A 21,220-nucleotide genomic window follows, 5' to 3' on the forward strand; every position below is an offset into this window, starting at 1 on the left:
CACCTCTCAGGGTTGCTAAAATGAGGGAATCCTCAGGAATCCCGACTCTGTCCTGACACACCCCAAGGACTCTGTAAGTGCTTGCCGCTGGTAATGGTTCTCGTGGTCCTTAGAGTAAAAGCCTCTCTCAGGGACGAATGCACATAGCACACAGGACCCAGCTGCCCGCACAGGTCTGAGGATGTGGGTCCACCTGCATTTTGCTACTGAGCAGGGGAGGGAGGTCACCGCCGGGGTCTTGGGCAGCCCTGGGGCCTGGAGCTCTGCATCAGGAGCCCTGGCTGCCCCTGGGGCCCCAGGTCGCTGTGGAGAAGCCTGGCCTCGAGCAAAGCCCTTCGGGGAGGGAGCACGTTATATCTAACAGACTTTAAACTCACTGCTTAAAAAATTGCAAGTCAGCATTTAAAAACAAGATTTCACCCAAATCTTCATGCACAGCTGGCTTCTTTCCAACCATGAGTGCCACCCCACCCACCCCAGGTCTGGTGTTCTACTGCAGCCGTGGCCGCGGGCCGTACCCCTGCACGGCCCACCTGTCCGCCCTCGCCCGGCCCATCCTGTGGAGGGCAAGAGCCTGGTCTGTGGAGCCACCTGAGCTGCCACAGGACATCCTCATGTGGCGAATGCAGTGGCCCCTGCCTCCATCCGTGGCCTCAGTTCCCCACTGCCAGCCGCTGTCTGGAAGCAGGTGCATTTCCTCCTGACATGTCAGTCAGTCAACGGTGACCGAGTGCTCAGTCCCAGGCCCGCGGCCTTCCCCTCACCGCATCTCCTCGCGTCGGCTCATATCCTCTCCCGTCACAAGAAGGGTGAGCACAGCCCAGTGAGATCTTCTGAGAGAGCGACCACGTTCACAGACCCTTTTCTCCAGGACGTGGTTATCACGGTTCTGTTCTGCGAGTTATTGTGACTCTCCCTGGCTGTGAATTGCACGTATCCGACAGGCACCTGGAGAAGAAGACTCGGGACCTGTCAGCTTCGGCGTTCTCCGTGGTTCTAGGCATCCAGGGGGTTCTGGAACGTGTCTCCCACAGATAAGGGCGGCTGCTGTAGTTAAGACACCATGGGGTCCCAGGTCTGCAGGGCCTGAGGCAGAGCTCGGGTGGGCGGGCGGCTGTGATCTGACTCTCTTCGCCTATCAGTCTTGTCCCTACACCAAGTCTTGTCTCCTTCATGTCAGCACCCGACGGAGGCACCTGCTTGTGGCCCGTCCCTCTGTGCTGTCAGTGATGCCTCACAGAGAAACCCGGATTGAGCAGCGACTGTAGCAGGGCAGAGCTCGAACCCAGGGCAGGGGCTGGGCTTTTTTCTTGGATCCAGGAAGTTCATGGAAATGTCCAGCAGCCCAGAATGGGATGGCCTTGTGTCCCCAGGAACCCCCTGGGGACTTCTGTGCTGTTCACTGTGTCCTGGAGGGTTAGCTTTTTTTTTTTTTTTTTTTTTTTTTTTTTTGTAAACAGCGGACTTCTGCAGACTTTGCGGGGGAGAGGGAAGGGCCACACGTGTGTCAAGAAGCTCCCAGCTTCAGAGGCAGCACTCCTTGGCCGGGTGGGAACACCCCAGCTGGGTGTGTGGTTTTCACAGGCTCCCAGCTGCTGTGTGGGTTCGGAGGGGAGCGGTGGGGGTTCCCTCCAAACGTCACAAAGATTCTGACCATTGTTTTCTTTGACCCTCAGTTTGAGTTTGGTGGTTGGGGTTGACTTCGGACCCTTGTATTTAGGGTGATTTTGCTTTTCTTGGTTTTATGCGGATGCTGTTATAGCAGCAACATAGCATTTCCTAAAAAAATCGAGAAGGATCTGTTGTTTTGGCTTTGAACGGGACGGGTGACTGTTCTGTGTTTCTGTGGCTGGCAGGGGCTGAGCTCTGGCGTGCCTGTGAGTGCACTAGTTAAAAAGGAAAGTGGCCTTCAGGAAGGATGTACTTTGTTCATCATATTTCCTTAAAACCCGGCTTTTTTTTTTTTTTTTTTTTTTTTTTTTTTTAAAGCTGAGAAAGCAGAGGCCCAGAGAGATTGTTGTTCATCCAAGACCACAGAGCCCGGAAGTGGCCAGCTGCAGCTTGATCTCCAGACATGCTTTTGTCCGTGACATTCTGCAGCCCAAACTAGCGGCAAGCAGGGGATACACCTTCCGCCCGCTTCTGGAATGTTCAGGAGTGTGGGTTTTTTCTGAAGTAGAGGTGGGGGTGGTGACGTGGAGGCTCTAGGTCAGACCTGGCTGCCACCTGTGTCTGACGGCGCGCTCGAGTGTGCCACCACCGTTAACCCAGAGTCCAAGCGGAGACCTCCTCTCCCTGACCGGTGGCCACACTTCCCCACTGCTTAGAACCTGGGCTCAGCCCCTCAGACCAGCTGTCCAGCTGAGACCGAGGACATGCCAGGTGTCATTAGGGTGCAGTGGAACTGGACACAGCAGCTGTCCCCCAGCCCACCAGGACCTTCCTGTCACACTGGTCACTCCTGGTCTTGGAATGTCTCTAGCGGGTGACAAATGGGCTCAAAGGATGCCCACCACCTGGACAGCACTCCCAGGCTGACGGGCAGCGTGGAGCTCAGTGTCCGTGCAATTCTCTTGTCTTTTGCCTGCCAAGCCTAAAATACGGACTCTGTCCCTGGACGTCAACAAAAAGTTTATCAGATGCTGCCTAAGAAAGTACGTGGGGGGACACGGAAGTCATGGAATAATTTGGTAAAATGTGCTGTTAAGTCGCGGGTGTGCGAACTTGGCTCAGCTTCGTCCCTCCCGTTCATCCTCTACCCGGAGGTTTGCAGCATGACACGGGAGCGCTGGTTGAGGGCGCAGCGGGTGAGCAGCGACCTCTGCTGGCGGGAGCGAGCACGAACAGCCCCGGGGCAGGATCCCAGACGTGGGGAAGGTGGGAAAGCGGACATTGTCTTCATTTTTTTTTTCCTGACTTAGCAACTAAGACATTAACGGATTCTGACTTAACGTTTAAATTCTCATTTAATGTTCCGATTTCAACACGATTGCAAACTATAATGGTGGCTGCACACTCACGTGATCTGTAGGGGAAAGGTGTAGGCTGAAGGTGTTGGGGGCATCTCTTTCCCAGCCTGGGGAGCCCCAGACAGATCAGGATCAGGGACATCGGGGACTGTGTGTGATCAGCTTGGATGAGCTCTGTGGGGAGATGTTGGGGGGGTTTGGTGAGACCTGCTGGTGTATTGGGTCCTGGGGCTGTCAGAGCAGAAGAGGGGGACCTACATGTCACCTTGGGCTGGTGGGGAGGGAGGACTTCCATAGAGCTGTTAGAAGCTCACCCTGCATCTCTCTCTGGTTGAGGGGGTAGGGGCTGTGACCATTGACTCCCTCCCAGAAGTCTGCAGCTGCCCTGTGTAGCGCAGTACTCAGTGGCTGCATGACTACTTAAATTAATTAAAACTAAATGAAATTTAAAAAAATCAGCTTCCCAGTCACACTGGCCACTTGTCAGTTGCTCATTGGCCACACATGGTTGGTGGCCTACTGAAAGGGACAGGGAGGAAACCTGTCCAGCATCTCAGAAGGTTCTATTGTGGCACATACCCACTCTGGGCACAGGCAGGGAAGTTTTGCTGTTTGAATTGGTCAGCCTTCTGGACTCTGCTGCACCAACAGAGACACTCTGGCCTGCAAAACCCTTTATGGAAAAAGTTTACCAACCCCTGGTTTCAATAATGGATTTGGGGCAGGCTGCATAGCAGGAAGGAAGAGAGCCCTGGAGACCATTGCTGCGGTCCAGGCAGAGGCTGTGGAAGCTTGCACAGGGAGGAAAGTGGACGTGGCTGGGAGTTATTTTGGAAGTAGACCAGCCAGGATTGATCTGTGAATTACATACAAGGGCCAAGGCATTGGGTGTCCAGTGTGGCTGCTCAGCTGGTGTGTAGGAAGCCTGGTGAAGGATCTGTCTGCTTTAGTGCTGTGTCTGTGGCTCCTGGAAGGCTGCCTGGACCCTGTAATAGTTTCAGGATTGCAAATGTTTCAGGACATTTGCAAGATGGGTGGATGGATGATGGATGGACAAGTGTGGGAGAGGGAAGCCTCGGGAAGGCTTTCCCCTGGGAAATCAAGAGATGGGTTTGGGAATGTTTCATTTTGTCTTTCTGACCTTCAGATGGAGATGTCACAGTGGTTGATAATGTACGAGTCTGGAGCTTGGAGGGAAGGTCAAGGGTTGACAGAAAGATGGGATTGATTCTGAAGCCAGAGGACAGGATGGGAGAGTTAGAGCTGTTGCCTGAGGGCTGGGTCCTGGGCAGCCTATGTATGCTGGTGAGAGACTGAGCATTTGTGGTCAGCATGATGGAGGGGACCAGGGACAGGTGTCTGGAAGCTAAAGAGAAACACATTGAACTGAGGACAGCTGAGACATACCAAGTGGACCTGCCCTGGCTGACACAGGTGTGGGGAACCTGACCTAGGCTGCTCAGTCTTCCTGTTAACCTTTTCCTCGGCAGCACAGCCAAGGGAACAACTGGGGCCAGGTCATACACTGCTCACCTTGTCCAGACCCCTAGGGCCCAGAAACTGGCCTATCCGTGTTGTGCCACGAGAGTGTCCCAGCCATGGAGTCAGCCATGGAGAGTTAAAAGACAGAAATGGTAATGACATGGGACCCGTGGAATGTGCAGTGTCCACTTGTGAAGTTTGGCCAGCGCTGTGTGTTCAGCACCGCGGACAGCGCCCCGCCCTTCGGGACTCTGCCTGACGCATGACCCTCACGGTGACTTTAGGACCAGCTCTACCAAGCTGTTTCTGATGAGTGTTTGTGTCCTCCTCCTCAGCTGGTCTTAAAAAAAAAAAAAAAAAAAAAAGGTGAGATGTATATAGGCATCGTACTGGGCATCTTGGGTGTGTTCCGCGAAGGCAGGGAGCGCTGGGATCTCGGGTGGGCCCAGGGATCCTGTATCAGGGAAGAGGGAGGCAATATGGGGTTTCAGGGACCATTGTGTTTGAGTCAGGCAGCCAAGAAGTGTGCCCCACCCCCAACTGAAGGCCTCCGTTTCCCCAGGGGAGGAGGAAGGTGAGGAGCTGGGGGGAGGAGTCTGAGGCAGAGCTGAGCCGACAGTGGTGGACACTGGGGCTCCTCTATCATCTTTCTCCTGCAGTACTCACGGGGCGGGACCTGGGGGGCAGAGGCCTCATGAGGGAGCTAAATGGAAAGGAAGTGGGGCAGAGGACATGGGGGTACCTGTGGGGTAGGTGGTGTCGTGATGACCGGTAGAACTTGATCCGGATGAAGGGAGACGTGAACATGGACTGGGACAGGCCGGGCTGGTGCTCAGGGAGCAGCAGGAAGGAGCGGGAGCGGCCGCAGGGCTCGGAGCAGGCGGACTCTTCCTCACCGCTGGACCGCCCGGCCTCCCGTGCCACCTGCTGGGACCTCCATGCCAGGGCCCGGGGCTGTGGAAAACCGGACCCGCAAAGTCAGTAGCTGCTGAGCTGCTCATCTCATCATTACTTCCTGTTTAACCCCTGCAGCGACCCCATGGGGGACTCCTGGTGTTTGTCATCAGATGTCACCTGTGGGTAAATGGAGGCCCAGGGGGTTTTAGTGAATTACTGGGATCGCAGTGCAGCAGCTGATGGGAGCCTGGGCATGTCTCCTTCCGAATCCTGTGGCCGTCGCCATGCCCTGGTCAGGTGGGAGCCGGGACTTTGGCGCCACCGGCTGCGTGGGGAAAGTACGGAACTACCTGCGCTCTCGAAGTTCCTCCTTCCCCTTCCCCTCCTCCCCTTCGGTCCCTCCCCACTTCCCCCTTTTGACTTCCAACAGTTCATTGACCTCTGAACTCACCACAAGTCAGGTCTATCTATATCTCTGTCCGCTGTGCCTGTTGCAGTCCCACCCAGCCCAAGCCTCCTTACTGTCCTCGCTCACGTCCGCCCTGGCCGGAGGAAGAGTAGCTTATCAATGCTGTTTTGCCTTTGAACCAGCCAAGATGCCGTCCGCATCCAGAGGTGAAGAAGCAGACGCCGCCGGCAGCCTCCCGCCAACCACGGACGAGCCCTCTCAAGCCGTAGCTGGGTCTGACTCCCTGGACAGTCCTCCCAGAGCCCCGGAGAGATCCGTGGGCCAACTCCCCAGCCCCCCGCTGTTGCCCACCCCACCGCCCAAGGCAGGCTCCCCAACCACGAGAAACGTCACAGGTGGGTCCGCAGGTACACGTCCTTCCATTCATCAGCGCATGCTCTCGGCCTGGGGGGCCGCCACGGCGGGCGGGCTCTCACACTTTGCTTTTGGGGGCTGGGCTCTGGGCGGGTCTGGGGAGCAGAACGGGAGGCAGGAGGGCAGTTCTTAGCACGGAGCTCTGGTTGTCAGGAGTCGACCCCTTGGGCTCCCTCGAGCGAATGGGGCAGTCTGTCAGCTGGGGTACAAGGTGTCTTCTAGAGCCTCATGCGGAAGGTGCAGCCGCCCCCAGAATGAGGACTGTCTGTCTGTCCGCCTGGGTGTTCAGGTGTCCTCTGCTCCGTGCCCTCCTCTCCCTCCATCTTTCTCTCTCACGGTCTCGTCTCCCCCGTGAGCTCCGTCCTGCAGGGCAGAACCAGACATAAACACTGGCCTGTCGGGCGGAGATCCGAGAGGGGAGCGCGGCCGGGCGGAGGCCCCGAAAGGCATCGGCTTCCGTAGCGTTGGCCACACTGGCTGAATAATCCCAGACGTGGAAAGATTGGCTTTTGGAGTTTGGGCATTTCTTGTGCCATCACGGGTAGAAACAGGAGACAAGCCTGGTCTCGAGGGAAAGCAGGTCCTTTCGTAAGAGGTGACTCTCCCGAAGAGTAGATGATCCCCCGCTGCCTCGGGGGGTCGCGGGCCAGGAGGGCACGCGGATGGCCGACCTGAGCGGCTCTGACCTCGGCTCTCCTTGCCGCTCTGTCCCTCTTGCTGGGTCACAAGGAGGCCCGGGTACACATCGCCTGTTCCTAATGCGCGTGCCAGCCTCTCGGGGGAGGGGGTGTGTGCTCAATTCATAGTTAAAGAGACAGAGGCGCGGGGGCTCCGGCAACATGCCCCGGGTCCCATGGCTAATGGAGACTCGACCCCACTTCTGGGCCTGAGGCTTGCGACACCCCCAGCCCCGCCATAGCATTCTTCTCCTTGCTTCCCCCGGCAGTGCCGACCCCCGCCCCGCAGCAACGTGCACCTTGCCTTCTGGCACCCGCCACATCCCTTCACCTTGCCCCAAGGGTTGAACAGTGTCCCCTCAAAATTCACTTCTATCTGGAACCTCAGGAAGTGGCTTTCTCTGGCAAAGGGTCTTTGCAGACATAATTACATCAGGAACAAGAAGAAATCATCCTGCCTTCATGTGGACCCCGAATCCAGTGAGGACGTCCTTACAAGTGACAGAAAAGGACACAGAAGATGAGGGGGAGACAGAGGTCGGAGTGACCTGTTTGCAAGCCAGGGCATGGTGAGGCTGGCCAGTGGCCACCAGGAGCTGGAGGGCGGCTGGCATGTTTCCCACTCAGCCCTCAGAAGCCTCTAGTCCTCCTGACCCCTGGGTCTTGGACTTCTGGCCCCGACAACCACAAGAGAATGAAGTCTTGTTGTTCTGAGCTACCCCGTTGGTGGGATTTGGTGACCGCAGCCTAGGACCCCACCGGCCCCCCACCAGATCCCAGACAGCAGCCTGGGACCCCCACCAGGCATACAGCAGGTGCTCAGTGAGTGCACGCGGCCGCAGTCGGTGGAGCAGATGCGTGTCCCGAGCCTCGCGCGCCTGGGACCCCACCAGGCATACAGCAGGAGCTCAGTGAGTGCACGCGGCTACAGTCGGTGGAGCAGATGCATGTCCCGAGCCTCACCCACCTGCTTCTGCATCTCTGGGAAGGAGTCCAGGCCTGCAGGTTGCCGGCGATAGGGCCCCCAGATGAAAGCGTTGATCAGGCTCTCACGGTCCTGTGTCTTGCTCCTGTCCTGTGATCAATTTCTTCTCCACCCGTGGCGACCTGAAACCGCTGGAAATCCATCCGACCGGGCACCGTCCAGCACGTTTTCTTCTGGCTCACCTGCAGTTCGCTCTGGTCCCGGGGTAGCTCACAGCCCGAGATGACCCGTGTCCGCCGTGCTCGGGACGGACCCGGCCGCGGGCCACACGCTCCCCTATGGCGACTGCTTGCTCTCACAGCCGAAATTCTGGTTCAGGGCCTCAGGTTCAGCACCCCGACTTCCGCCCTCTGCTTCCAAGGAGCTCCAGAACATAGGGGGGATTGACATGGGGGCGGGACTAGGAGCCGCGACAGCACAGGCGGGCGGCTTTGGTGCTTTTTAACCGCCGAGAATGCATTTTGGTGACGTGTCTGTTTTCTCCCTTCTACCTCTTCCTCTTCTTTTGGGGGAAGCTTCAGCGTGTGGCACTGGGTGGCAGCAGAGGAAGGCCCCTGACCCGGGCTTAGCTGGGACCCAGGGGGACAGCAGGTACAAGCCCAGTCCCTAGGAGACGCTTTCTTGTCTGCGACGGAGGTCGGGAATCGTCTCCACGCCCCCAGGCCACTCACAGACTTGCTCTGCTGGGTCTGTTTGGGGTTTAAGTTGTTTTAATGGGTTGCCAGCATTTTAAACGTTCACATACGTTTAAGTGTTAAATATTAACATGGGAAACCACGTAAACTTTACCCGTCATCCGCGTGTTGGGCTCCCCTTGACCAGTCTTCCTGTCCGCAGCCCCGAGTCCCAGCAGCCCCGAAAAGGTGGGCATGTGCTCTCGCTGGCCGAAAACCTCGCCCCTGTTTGTAGGAACTGCGTTAGGTCCATTGACTCACCTGTGTCTCACCTGCCTGGACCTGGGCCCGTTGTGAGTGAACCCCCCTCAGGGCAGAGCTGCCCCTGCCCAGCTGGGGCACAGCTGCCCCTCCACACGGGGGTCCCGTAGACTCTGCCAGCTACACTCAGACACGTCCCAGTCCCAGCCCCTGCCACACCCTGGAGGCACAACTCGGAGTTGGCTTCGGAGCCTGGTTCCACACCTGAGACACGGGGAGGGCGAGAGGCGCCCTGGCCAGGCTGGGGGAGGTGGGCCGGGAAAGGGGTCAGCAGAGCGGCATGGGGGAAGCACTCACTCCGTGCGCCCGTGGTTGGTGGGGTGTGGAGACCCCCTCAGAGTCCCGGCTGAGTGAGCCCAGGCAGCGCACGTCGCCTCCATCTCCCTGGGCTGGGGACGCCTTCCTAGAAGGTGTGGAGTAAGGATTCCAGGCAACAGCAGGGCATCACCTCCTTGGGGTGTGGTCCCCAGGACCAGCAGGGACGGAGGCTGGCGGGGATGAGCTAGCGGAGTGCGGACAGCTGGGATGGTCTGTGGGCCACACTCACGGTAGAGCCCCCACCTGCTCTGTCGGACTCTGGCTGGCACCGTGTCATCCCTTGGGTGCCGTCCATCCGCTAAGAGGGTCCTGCTGAGAAGCCTCACCTGAGCCCTGTCACCAGCCCACCTGCTCCCACAGCCCTGGCCTGAGCCCATCTCTCCCTAAAACCCTTGTGTTGGCTTTCTGTCTGCCTTTCCTTCCTGGCTCCGCCCGACCGGCCTCGAGGCCCATTGAGAACAAGGCCTGGGCTGTTGGTGCTTGTGAAGAAGTAGAAATGACATGTTTCAGTGAGACTTAAAGTTTTCCTTCTAGGCGTGCGCGCGCGCGTGTGTGTGTTTATTGTCACCGTCCACCTTCTAGGATTGCGTCAGAAAGGCTTTGTCTTTTACGGAGTGGCTTAGATCTGTGTGTGTCTCTCTCTTCCTGCTGAGGCTGAAAAGGGAGTTGGTTTGTTTGTACCCCATCAAACAAATTGATGGAGCCTGGAGGCTGCGTCTGCAGAGACCAGTCTGGGAGCGAGTCTGTGTACGAACACGTAACACATGCCAGCCCCCACCCCCCACCCCAGCTGCCAGGCTCCTGCTGCCCTGTCAGGGAGCTCTTGGCCCATTTAACAGACAAGAAGGCTGAGGCTTTGAGAGTTCAGGGGGCTTGCCTGGGTGGCTGGGTGGGGGGGCTCTTCCAGCTGGTAAGTAGCCGATGGAGACCGGAGGCCAGATCTATGTAATGAGCAAACCCCTGCTTTCGGCTGCCCCGAGCCCCCGATGCTGTGCAGGGCTTGGAGTGAGCATTCCGAAAGTAGCTCTTAGGGAGGGAAGCCTCACATTCTTAGGATGGACTTGAGCAGCTCTTTTCTGAGTCTTCAGACTTGTTTCATGTAAATGAATGTCTGTTGCACACGTATCAAGTGCCAGGCCTGGGGGTACAGCAGTAGGAAAGGCAGATGCCGGCCCTGCCCAGAGGCGCAGTCAGGAGAAGGACAGACCCCATGAAGGAATTCATGCCAAGCGGGAAGAGAGGGTGTCAGGGCTGCCTTGATTCCCAGGGGCAGGTATGGTGGACTCTGCACAAGGGTGGGGATTCACAGAAGGTCTCCCCAAGGAAGTGAGATTGGTGCAGACAGGGGAAGGGAAAAGCATTCCAGGAAAAGGGAACAGAGTATGCAAAGGCTCAGAGTAGAGCGTGTGGTTTCCTCAAGGACTGGAAAGATCCTCCTGTCCTAGAGTGAAAAGAGCTTGATGGGGATAGCGGAGGAGATGAAGCCAGAGCACCGAGCGGGGCAGCCTATGGGGCCCTGGAACTAGGCCGGGAGCCTAGATGCTGTGCCGAGGAAAATGGGAGCTGCTCGCCTTCCCAATGCTCCCACCGGGTGAGGTATGCGGGGAGGGTTGGGAGGAGATGTGAGGAAGCAGGGACACTGGTCGGTCCGGCTGAGCGACCCCTGCCGCGCTGGGGGAACTGTGCTGGTTCCCACGATAGGAAGTGTGGCTTCGGGAAGCCAGATCTGTAGCAGAGCTTCAGGAAGGAGGGTGGCCTGTGCCTGAGACCTTGCCGGGAGCCAGTGGAACTCAGCTCCCAGGGTTGGAGGCCGGAGGGCCCATGGGTGGATCTGGACAGGGGTGAGCCCTGGCTCTGGCTCTGGGGGCAGGGGACCTGGCACAACATCTGAACAGGGTGTGAGGGTCCCCCGGCCAGGGGCTGTGTCCTCTGCTCCTGGGCTCCTGTCTTTTGCAGACTCCTTCCTCCCCACTCCCAGAGACTCACGTTCCCGCTGGTCCCTCTCACACTCCAGGCCAGACTGCGCTCTTCCAAGGCCCTGGTGGGAAGAGTGCTGACCCTCCCCTCCGAGGACAGCTGTCCACGCCCACGGGGTCTCCACATCTCACCACTGTCCACCGGCCGCTGCCCCCCAGCCGTGTCATTGAGGAGCTGCACAGGGCGCTGGCCACCAAGCATCGCCAGGACAGGTGAGGCCCTCTGCCCTGCTGGTACAGAGACCTGGGTGCCCGGATCCCCGTCAGCCTTGTACTGCGCACCTGTGTAGTCACACAGACACACACACACACACACACACACCCCGCTGGACTGGTCTCTGTACACTGCTGTCACAGTCTTGAAATTGTGAATTTTTGGACAAGAACCCCACCTTTTGATTTCCTACCGGGCTCTGGTGTTGGTTGCCACATTCTGGGGGAGGACATTCTGGGTGGGAGCCTGGCCGTAGAGCCCCTGGGTTTCTCCCCGGGGGGCCCAGGGAGGGCAGGCGCGCCTGTGGAAGAGAAGCAGCTGTCACACTGCCCCCGGACCCTGAAGACTTGCAGGTTTCATTAGGCAGGAGGATAATTAAGCCTGCTCTTGAAGCTTCTAGTTTTACCTTTGGTCTCACATGTCCCTACACAGAGAAGAAGAAGTGGTTGATAGAGGGCAAAGCGGACAGGTAACGGGACGCCCGTAGGGCTGGGCAGAAACGCCGCTGGAGCGCAGCGCCCTTGCCTGATCCCGGGTCGTCCCGGAGCCCGAACTGTGCGGTGCGGAGTGCGGTTGCCCGTCTGCGTCCCTCCCCGCTCCGCCCCGCACCGCGCGTTGTCCACAGCCGGAGCCCGTGCGCCCCTGGGGCTGCTCGTCCCATGCCTTCGGACAGAAACTGGGTGCCGCGCGCATTTGGGGGCCACCTTTGCAGTCTCCTCACAAGCCCCCGGGTCGGCTGGGCTGGGTTCTGCGCGGAGGCGGACAGCGTCCAACCCCAACCGTCTTCTGATTCAGTTTCCAAGGAAGGGACAGTAAGGCGTCCCCGAAGAAGCGGGCGGACGTCCGCCTGTCGAGAACGTCCAGCGTGGAGCGGGCCAAGGAGAGGGAGGAGGCCTGGAGCTTCGATGGGGTCTCGGAGAGCAAGCGGGCCGCCGCCAGAGGGTCGGAGGAGAACAAGGAGAACTTGATCGTGAACTCGGAACTCAAGGACGACCTGCTGGTGTATCAGGACGAAGAGGCGCTGAACGACTCCATCATCTCTGGTGCGGAGCGTGGGAGCCAGCAGGGCGGGGCGGGGGCTCGGGCCGGAGGGCAGGGGTGGCAGGGGTGGCGGGGGTGGGGGGGAATTCAGGCTCCAGGGGGGGGGGGCGGTCAAGGGCCTGCCCCCTGGGCGATGGGAGGGGGACGCTCCTGAGCGGACAGGCCCTGGCAGGGACTAGGGGGTGCTGAGTGGACCCGTTTTACTTTGGTAACTGCATCGTCATTTTTGAATGTCTTTGAAAACACCTAGAAGAGGCTCGGTAGTAAGTTCGAGAGCGGGCTGCTCAGGGAGACCCCGCGCACAGAAGTACAGGTGCTACTCTGAGGTCCAGTGTTTGGGAAATAGAGCAAAAACTGTGCCAGGAGAGCGAGCTGCAAAAATTGTGCCAGGAGAGCGAGCTGCGGCGGAAGGAGGAGGGAGAGAGGGCCAGAGTCCAGCGGCCATCCCCGAAGTCGTGCCCTCCGGCCGGCGCCTACTGCTGTGGGAACACACGTTCCGGAGGCCAGCAGAGGCTCAGCTCCAGCTCTGTCCCCCCAGTGTGCTCCGGAGGTCAGAGGGCGTGCTCCGTCCTTGAGGACATGGGCTCAGGGAGATACAGCATCGCAGCCCCCCTCCCCACAGTGGTGAAGGGAGAGGAGGTGCCAGCCAGGCTAAGGGAGCACGGAGAGGGGACAGCGCCCTCTCCTTGCCTGAGGCTCGGTCTCATGCTGACTGTCACCACCGTGGGCAGAGCTCTGGGTAGAGGCACCAGGGACCCAGCCCAGCAACTTGCTTTTTCCTTGGGTGTCTGGTGGCAGATGGGGAAGGGGCTGATGTTGACCTTAGCCCTGGCTGGTCCTGGAGGGATACGGGCATCGGCACCATGACCTGGTTACGTGAGGTGTCAGAGGGCAGCCCTGGCTGTCAGCCGTCCTGTCCCTCCACATACCTCTGAGCCTTTCCCACCGTGGCCAGCGAGGCATTTCCGGGAGGGGGTGCCAGCGCGTGTGAGGAGCTCCAGGGTTCTGGGTGCTGGGAAGAGGCTGGCTTTGATCACTGAGCCAGAAACATGGAGCCAGCCCCTGGCCAAGGGCCTCCGGATGCATCACAGGAGCCTGAGCCTGTGGACTTCCCCCAGCTCCCCTGGCCCCAGAACTCTCTTCCTCGAACACCTGTCAGCCTCTGAGGGAGGGGGTCCCGCGGGAGATCTCTGAGAATGGCTGGTGAAAGTGGGGAAGCCAGTCTGGTGCAGGTGTCCCCCAGGCTCAGCACCAGGGACGCTGGGGACGTGTCCTGTGCCTTGGAGGGTGTTCAGCAGGACGTCTGACCTCCACCCCCCTGGGCCACGCTCCCTCCAGCTCCGGGGCTGGATTCTGTCTGCCCCTCAGCTGCTGGCGGCTCGAGGCTCTCCTGGGCTCGGCAGCGGCTCCCTGCAGTGTCCGCTGTCGCCTCCCTTTCTCCTCTTCTCCCTGGATCCTCTCCCTTTCTCCCATCCAAGTACGAACCAGGCCCGATCCTGCTTGGCTGCCGAGATCGCACGAGACAGAGCATGTTCAAGGTGGTGCGGCCATAGACACGCCTTCTCCTTTTATGATGGGGCCCCTAGTCACTCGATGTAGGGCTCATCTGCGTAATCATGGGTGCATCTCCTCATTTTGACATCCTTAATTACATCTAGAAAAACAAATCGCCTTTTTTCCCAAATAAGGTCGCATTCACAGAGACAGGGTACACATGTCTTGGGGTCACCATCTCTGCCAGTCACTCCCGATGGCAGAACATGCTCCTGGCTGAGCCGCCGCGGTCTGATGGACACAGCGAGGGGAGAACTCCTTCTGGAAACACTGTTGCTAACGTGCGCAGGCTCACCCCACGCTGCCCAGGAACGTGCTGCACTTCACTGTTTCTGCAAACCCGGAGACAAGTGTCTGCACGTCTGGCCCCTCCTCCGTGCCCGCCAGTGTTCTGGACAGTTCCCCGTGCAACCTGTTGTGGGCTGGGCTTGCCTTACACGCCGTCAGGAATGTCTGGAGAGTCTAGTCTAATGCCAGTCGAGCCTCCGGGTGTTCCTGCCGGGTGCCTGATGCGGGGCTCCCAAAGTGGAAATCCAGTGTGGAAAGTGGGTTCCTTGCTTTTATACATTCCCCTGTGTGTCTTATTCTTTCCAAGAACTTCTCCGATAAAGTACTTGAAGAAAAAAAATTCTATTTTGGTTCTAGAAAAGTCTAGAAGTGTTACTTTTAGAAGGACAGTTACAGCAGGCAGGGTCCCTGAAAGTAGTCTGCTTTGCCTGGTAGGACAGTAGTGACAAGGGTCAGCTGTTTGCTTCTCTCGGGTTCAAGAAGTGTCCCGGGCATTGTCATGTCCCACATGAACATTCCAAGGATGTGACACCCAGGGTTCTCTAGTGAGGTGACGTCCTACACATCAGCGAGAGAATTCTATTTCTTAGAGCTGGTGGTGGCCTCACCCCAGGCAGGTTACCTCATGAATCAGCCAGAAGACTGTCCCACTTGACTCTTTGTAGTGAAACAGTGCACCTGTCGTACTCGGAGTCTGACAGTTGGATTTCCATGACAATGAAGTGTCTTGGTCAACACAGAGAGATATGTGACAGGCTGTCCTGTGGTGGGCGCAGAAACCTTCATGGGGTGTGCCGTCGGTGCTGGGTAAAAACAGGACACCGAGAATGTTCTCGGGTTCATCAAAGGCGAATTTTTAGGATTTAATTTTTAAAAAGTAGTTGTAGGTTCACAGGAAAATCAAGAGAAAGTTACAGAGACTTCCATGGGTCTCCCCAGCCCTGTGCCCTGCGTGGCCCCCCTGTTACGAGTGTCGCTCACCGCAGTGGTGCATTTGTGATAAATGATGAACCTACGGACCCCTCGTCCCCCCAAAGGGTTCGATGTTGTGCCTTCTGTGGGTTTAGACAAATGTACCAGGACTTGAATGATGTCATTCAGAGAATTTTCACTGCTCCAGAACTCCTCCATGGTTCCCCTGTGCATCCCTCCCACCCCGCAACCACTCATCTTTTTTATTGTCCGCAGTTTTACTTTTCAAGAATGTCACATAGATTTGGAATCGTATAGTGAGTCTCCTTTCCAGACTGGTTTCTTTCACTTAGTAATATGCAGTCAGGTTTCCTCCGTATCTTCATGGCTGGAGAGTTCATTTCCTTTTAGTGCTGAATAATACTCCGTTGTCCCACTGTCTGGACGGATGGCTGTTTATCCATCCCCTTCTGAGGGACATCTTGGTTCCTTCCAGGTTTTGGTAACTATGAGTAAAGCTGCTATAAAAACTCCTGTGAAATTTCTCTTGTGGGCATGATTTTCACCTCCTTTGGGTAAATACCAAGGATTGAGATTGCTAGATTGGTGTGGTAGGACTATGCTTAGTTTGTAAGAAACCATCAAACTGTCTTCCCAAGTGTCTGTGCCATTTTGATTCCCAGCAGCATGAGTGAGCTCCCGCTGCCCCATGTCCTCGCCAGCATCCGGTATGGTCAACGCTCTGGATTCTGGTCCTTCTCAGAGGTGTGTGGTGCGATGTCATTGTTTTAATTTGCATCCCCCCAATGACCTGTGATGTGGAGCAACTCTCCGCACGCTCACTTGCTGCTTGTCGATCTTCACTGGTGAGGTGTCAAGGTTTTGGACCTGTTTTTTAATCAGATTATCTGTTTTCTTAGGGTTGAGTGTTAAGAGTTGTTTATATTTTGGATGGCCTTCCTCTATCAGATGTAACTTGTACAAATATTTCCTCCTGCTCTGTGTCTTGTCTTACTCTCTTGATGCTGTCTGTCAAAGAGCAGAAGTTTCTAATCGAGTCAACATTGTTGATTATTTTTATCCTGGTCTGTGCTTTGGGCAGTGTATCTGAAAAGGATTCACCATACTCAAGCTAACTTAGGTTTTTCTCATGTTATCCTCTAAGAGTTTTATCATTTCGAATTTTACATTTAGGTGCATGACCTATTTTGTGATGGTTATATGGCCTGTGTTGATTCTTTTTTAAAATTAATTGGTTTTTAATAGATTATTTGTTTATTTGATAGAGACAGCGAGAGAGGAACACAAACAGGGGGAGTGGGAGAGGGAGAAAGAGGCTTCCCGTGGAGCAGGGAGCCCGATATGGGGCTCAATCCCGGGACACTGAGATAATGACCTGAGCTGAACACAGATGCTTAACGACTGAGCAACACAGGTACCTCAAGATTCTTCTTCTTCTTCTTTTTTTTTTTTGAATAAAAATGATGTCCATATCTAGCTAATTTGCTAATTAAAATTTATTTAATTTAGAATTTTAATATTTCACTTTAATATAAACATTTAAAATTTAACAACTTAGCATTTTTAAACTTTTTTAAGTAGGCTCTATACCCAGTGTAGAGCCCACTGCTGGGCTTGAACTCATGGTCCTGAGATCAGAGCCTGAGCTGAGATCAAGAGTCAGATGCTTAACTGACTGAGCCACCCAGTCAGGGGTCACCCTAAAACTTATTTAACCATTTAAATAATTGTTCTTAATATATTACTGAAAATTTTTGCATCTGTGTTCATGAGAGATATTGGTTTAGAGTGGGGTTTTTTTTTTTTTTTTTACCTGTATTGTCTTTGTCTGGTTTTGGTATTAGGGTAATGCTGGTCTCAGAAGGAGTTAGCCTCCTATCTTCAGCTTCTGTCCTTCCCAAGAGATTGCAGAGAATTGGTATAATTTTCTTAAAATTTCAGTAGAATTCACCAGTGAGATCATCTTAGCCTAGTGCTTTTCTGTTTGGAAGGTTATTAATTACTGATTCAATATCTTAGATATAAGCCTGTTCAGAAAATCTGTTTATTCTTGTGATTTTGGACAGATTGTGTCTTTCAAGGAATTGTCCATTTCTTCTAGGTTATGAATTCTGTGGGAATGGAGCTGTTCATAGTATTTCTTTATTCTTTTAATTAATGTCCGTGGGATCTGTAGTGATGTCTCTTCTTTCATTTCTGATATTAGTAATTTGTGGTCTCTATCTTTTTTCCTTAATTATCCTGGCTGGAGGTTAATAATTTTATTGATCTTGTCAAAGAGCCATCTTTTGGTTTCATTGATTTTTTTTTTTCTCCTTTGATTTGCTGTTTCAGATATCACCGATTCCTGCTCTGATTCTTACTTCTTTCCTTCTTCTTGCTCTGGATTTAATTTGTTCTTCTTTTCCTAGTTTCCTAAGGTGGAAATTTAGATTACTGATTTTAGATCTTTTTTCTCTTCTAATCCATGCATTCAGTGCTATAAATTTTCCTCCAAGCTCTGCTTTTACTGCATCTCACAAATTTTGATAAGTTGCATTTTCATTTTTATTTAATTCAAAATATTTAAAAATCTCTGTTGAGATTTCTTCTTTGACTCATGTGTTGTTTAGATATATGTTGTTTACCCTTCATGTGTATTGGGATTTTCCAGGTGCTATTCTGTTACTGATTGCTGGTTTAATTGCATTGTGATCTGGGAGCAGACAGTGTTTAGTTTCTAGTCTTTTAAATTTGTAAGGGTGTGTGTTATGGCCTGGAATGTGGTATATCTTGGTGAATATTCCGTGTGATCTTGAGAACAATGTGTGTTCTGCTCTTGCTGGATGAACTAGTCTGTGGGTGTCATTTACACCCAGTTGGTTGGCACGGGTGTGGGGTTCAACCAAGTCCTCACTGATTTTCCATTCCTGGGTCTGCCCACTTCTGAGAGAGGGGTGTTGGAGTCTTAATTACAATAATGTGCTCACCTACTTCTCTTTGCAGTTCTGTTTTTGTCACACAGTTTGACATGCTGTTGTTAGATGCAAACTTGTTAGGAACTGTTACACATTATTCATCCTGTAGAATGCCCGACAACCTTCCTTGCTTTCAAATATGCTCTTCTAAAATTAAAGTAGGTACTCCTGTTTTATTTAGATTTGTGTTTTCAGGATATATTTGTCTATGTCCATCCATCTGAATCTCTCTGTGTCTTTATATCTGAAGTAGTTTCTTTAGACAACATAGAGTTGTCTTATTTTTTTTTAATATTTTATTTATTTATTTGACAGAGAGAGATCACAAGCAGGCAGAGAGGCAGGCAGAGAGAGAGAGAGGAGGAAGCAGGCTCCCTACTGAGCAGAGAACCCGACGCGGGACTCAATCCCAGGACCCTGAGATCATGACCCAAGCCGAAGGCAGCGGCTTAACCCACTGAGCCACCCAGGCGCCCGAATTTTTTATTTTTTTAATCTACTCTGACAACCTCTGCCTTTTAATTGGCATATTTAGGCCATTGACATTAAAAGGGATTGGTAATGTAGATGGGTGAATTTCTACCACATTTATTATTGTTTTCTGTTTATTGTCCTTGTTCTTTGTTCTTCTCTTCTACCATTTGTGCTTCTATTTTCTTAATTTTAATTCCACTATAGTTAATATACAGTATTATATCAGTTGCAGGTGGACAGTATAATGATTCAACACTCCTATACGTCACCGGTGCTCCTCACAGGTGCCCTCCTCAATCCCCATCACCTGTTTCACCCACATCCCCATCCACCCCCCACTGGTAGCCATCCACTCAATCTTAGAGTCAAGAGTCTATTTTTCTGTCTCCTTTTTTTCCTTTGTTCATTTATTTTGTTTCTTAAATTCCACACATGAGTGAAGTCATACAGTATTTGTCTTTCTCTGTTTGACTTATTGCACTTAGCATTATATCCCCTAGTTCCATCCATTTTGTTGCAGAGGGTTAAGATTTCGTTCTTTTTGATGACTGAGTAACATTCATTGCACACATATAACTTCTTTATGCATCTGTTGATGGACACTTTGGACTGCTTCTGTGATTTGGTTATTATAAATAATGTTGCAGTAAACATAAGGATGCATGTACCCTCTCAAAAATAGTATTTTTTGTGTTCTTTGGGTAAAGAGTAGTGCAATTACTGGATCTTATGGTAGATCTATTTTTCGGTTGTGGAGGACCTTCCATAGTGTCTTCCACAGTGGCTGCACCAGTTTGCATTCTCAAGCAGTGTGTGAGAGTTCCTTTTTCTCCACATCCTCACCAATTGATTTTTTATTTGTTATTTTAACCATCCTAACAGATGTGAAGTGTTATCTTGACATGGTTTTGACTTGCATTCCCTGATGATGAGTGGTGTTGAACATCTTTTCATGTTATCTATTGGCCATTTCTTAGTCTTTTTTTGAAAAATGTTCATGTCATCTACCTATTTTTTAATTGGATTGACTTTTTGGTGTTGGATTGTGTAAGTCTATATTTTAGACACTAACCTTTTATGAGATATGTCATTGGCAAATACCTTCTCCCATTCAGCAAGTTATCTTTTGCTTTGTTGTGTTTTCCTTTGCTGGGCAGAAGCTTTTTATATTGATGCAGTCCCAATAGTTTATTTTGCTACTGTTTCACTTGCCTTAGGAGACCTATCTAGAAAAATGTGGGTATGGCCAATGTCAGAGAAATTACTGCCTGTGTTCTCTTCTAGGATTTTTATGCTTTCAGGTCTTACAGTTAGGTCCCTAATCCATTTCCAGTGTGTTGTTGTGGTGTGAGAAAGTGGTCCAGTTTCATTCTTTTGCATGGAGCGCTCCAGTTTTCTCAATACCGTATGTTGAAGACACTCTTTTTCCCATTCCACATTCTTGCCTTCTTTGTTAAGATTAACCATATAATTGCATGTTTATTTCTGGGTTTTCTTTTCTGTTTCATTGATTAATGTGTCTCTTTCTGTGCCAGTACCATACTGTTTTAGATACTACCTCTTGGTAATAGATCTTGAAATCTGGAATTGTCATGCCTTCAGCTTCCTGTTTCTTTTCCAAGATTTCTTTGTGTCCTCAGGGTCTTCTGCAGTTCCGTACAAATTTTAGGAAGGTTCTAGATTTGTGAAAAATGCTGTTCGTATTTTGACAGGGATTGCATTAAGTCTGTAGGCTGCTTTGGGTAGTATGGACATTTTAACATTGTTTCTTCTTCCAATCCATGAGCAAGAAATGTCTTTTCATTTGTTTGTGTCATCTTCAATTTTTTTTCTCATTATGTTCAATTAGCCAATATATAGTAGTACATCATTAGTTTTTGATATAGTGTTCAATGACTCATTAGTTGCGTATAACACCCAGTGCTCATCACAACACGTACCCTCCTTAGTACCCATCACCCACTACCCCATCCCACACCCCTTCTGTAATCCTCTGTTTGTTTCCTGGAGTTCAGAGTCTCTCATGGTTTGTCTCCCTCTCTGATTCTTCCTATTCAGTATTTTTTCCCCTTCCCCTATGGTCCTCCGCTCTATTCCTTATGTTCCACGTCTGAGTGAAACCATATGATAATTGTCTTTCTCTGCTTGACTTCACTCAACGTCATCTCCTCTAGTTCCATCCATGTTGATGCAAATGGTAGGTATTCGTCCTTTCTGATGACTGAGTAATATTCCATTGTAATTATGGACCATATCTTCTTTATCCATTCATCTGTTGAAGGGTGTCTCAGCTCCTTCCACAGTTTGGCTATTATAGACTTTGCTGCTATGAACATTTGGGTTCATGTGCCCCTTCTTTTCACTACATTTGTATCTTTGGATTGAATACCCAGTAGTGCAATTACTGGGTCTTAGGGTAGTTCTATTTTTAACATCTTGAGGAACCTCCATACTGTTTTCCAGAGTGGCTGCACCAGCTTGCACTCCCATCAACAGTATAGGAGGGTTCCCCTTTCTCCACATCCTGGCCAACATTTGTTGTTTCCTATCTTGTTAATTTTGGCCATTCCGACTGGTGTAAGGTTGTATCTCATTGTGGTTTTGATTTGTATTACCCTGATGGCTAGTGATCTTGAACATTTTTTTCATGTGACTGTTGGCCATTTGTGTGTCTTCTTTGGAGAAGTATCCATATTT

At 52.7% G+C, this 21,220-nt stretch overlaps 1 protein-coding gene across 6 annotated transcripts in view; it reads left to right on the forward strand.

The window, feature by feature from the left end:
- PHACTR3 (phosphatase and actin regulator 3) overlaps positions 1-21,220 on the forward strand; it is a 219,699-nt gene that overhangs the window by 144,605 nt on the left and 53,874 nt on the right. For 3 of the 6 annotated variants that reach the window (XM_059407334.1, XM_059407330.1, XM_059407333.1), the window contains exons 5-7: positions 5,940-6,164; positions 11,101-11,275; positions 12,072-12,319. In XM_059407334.1, coding sequence (XP_059263317.1) covers positions 5,940-6,164; positions 11,101-11,275; positions 12,072-12,319 — 648 coding nt within the window. The remainder of the gene's footprint in view (positions 1-5,939; positions 6,165-11,100; positions 11,276-12,071; positions 12,320-21,220) is intronic. The other 3 variants (XM_059407332.1, XM_059407331.1, XM_059407336.1) reach the window with 2 other exon arrangements.

The sequence above is a fragment of the Mustela nigripes genome, chromosome 7, assembly GCF_022355385.1.
Source record: "Mustela nigripes isolate SB6536 chromosome 7, MUSNIG.SB6536, whole genome shotgun sequence".
Classification (NCBI taxonomy): domain Eukaryota; kingdom Metazoa; phylum Chordata; class Mammalia; order Carnivora; family Mustelidae; genus Mustela; species Mustela nigripes.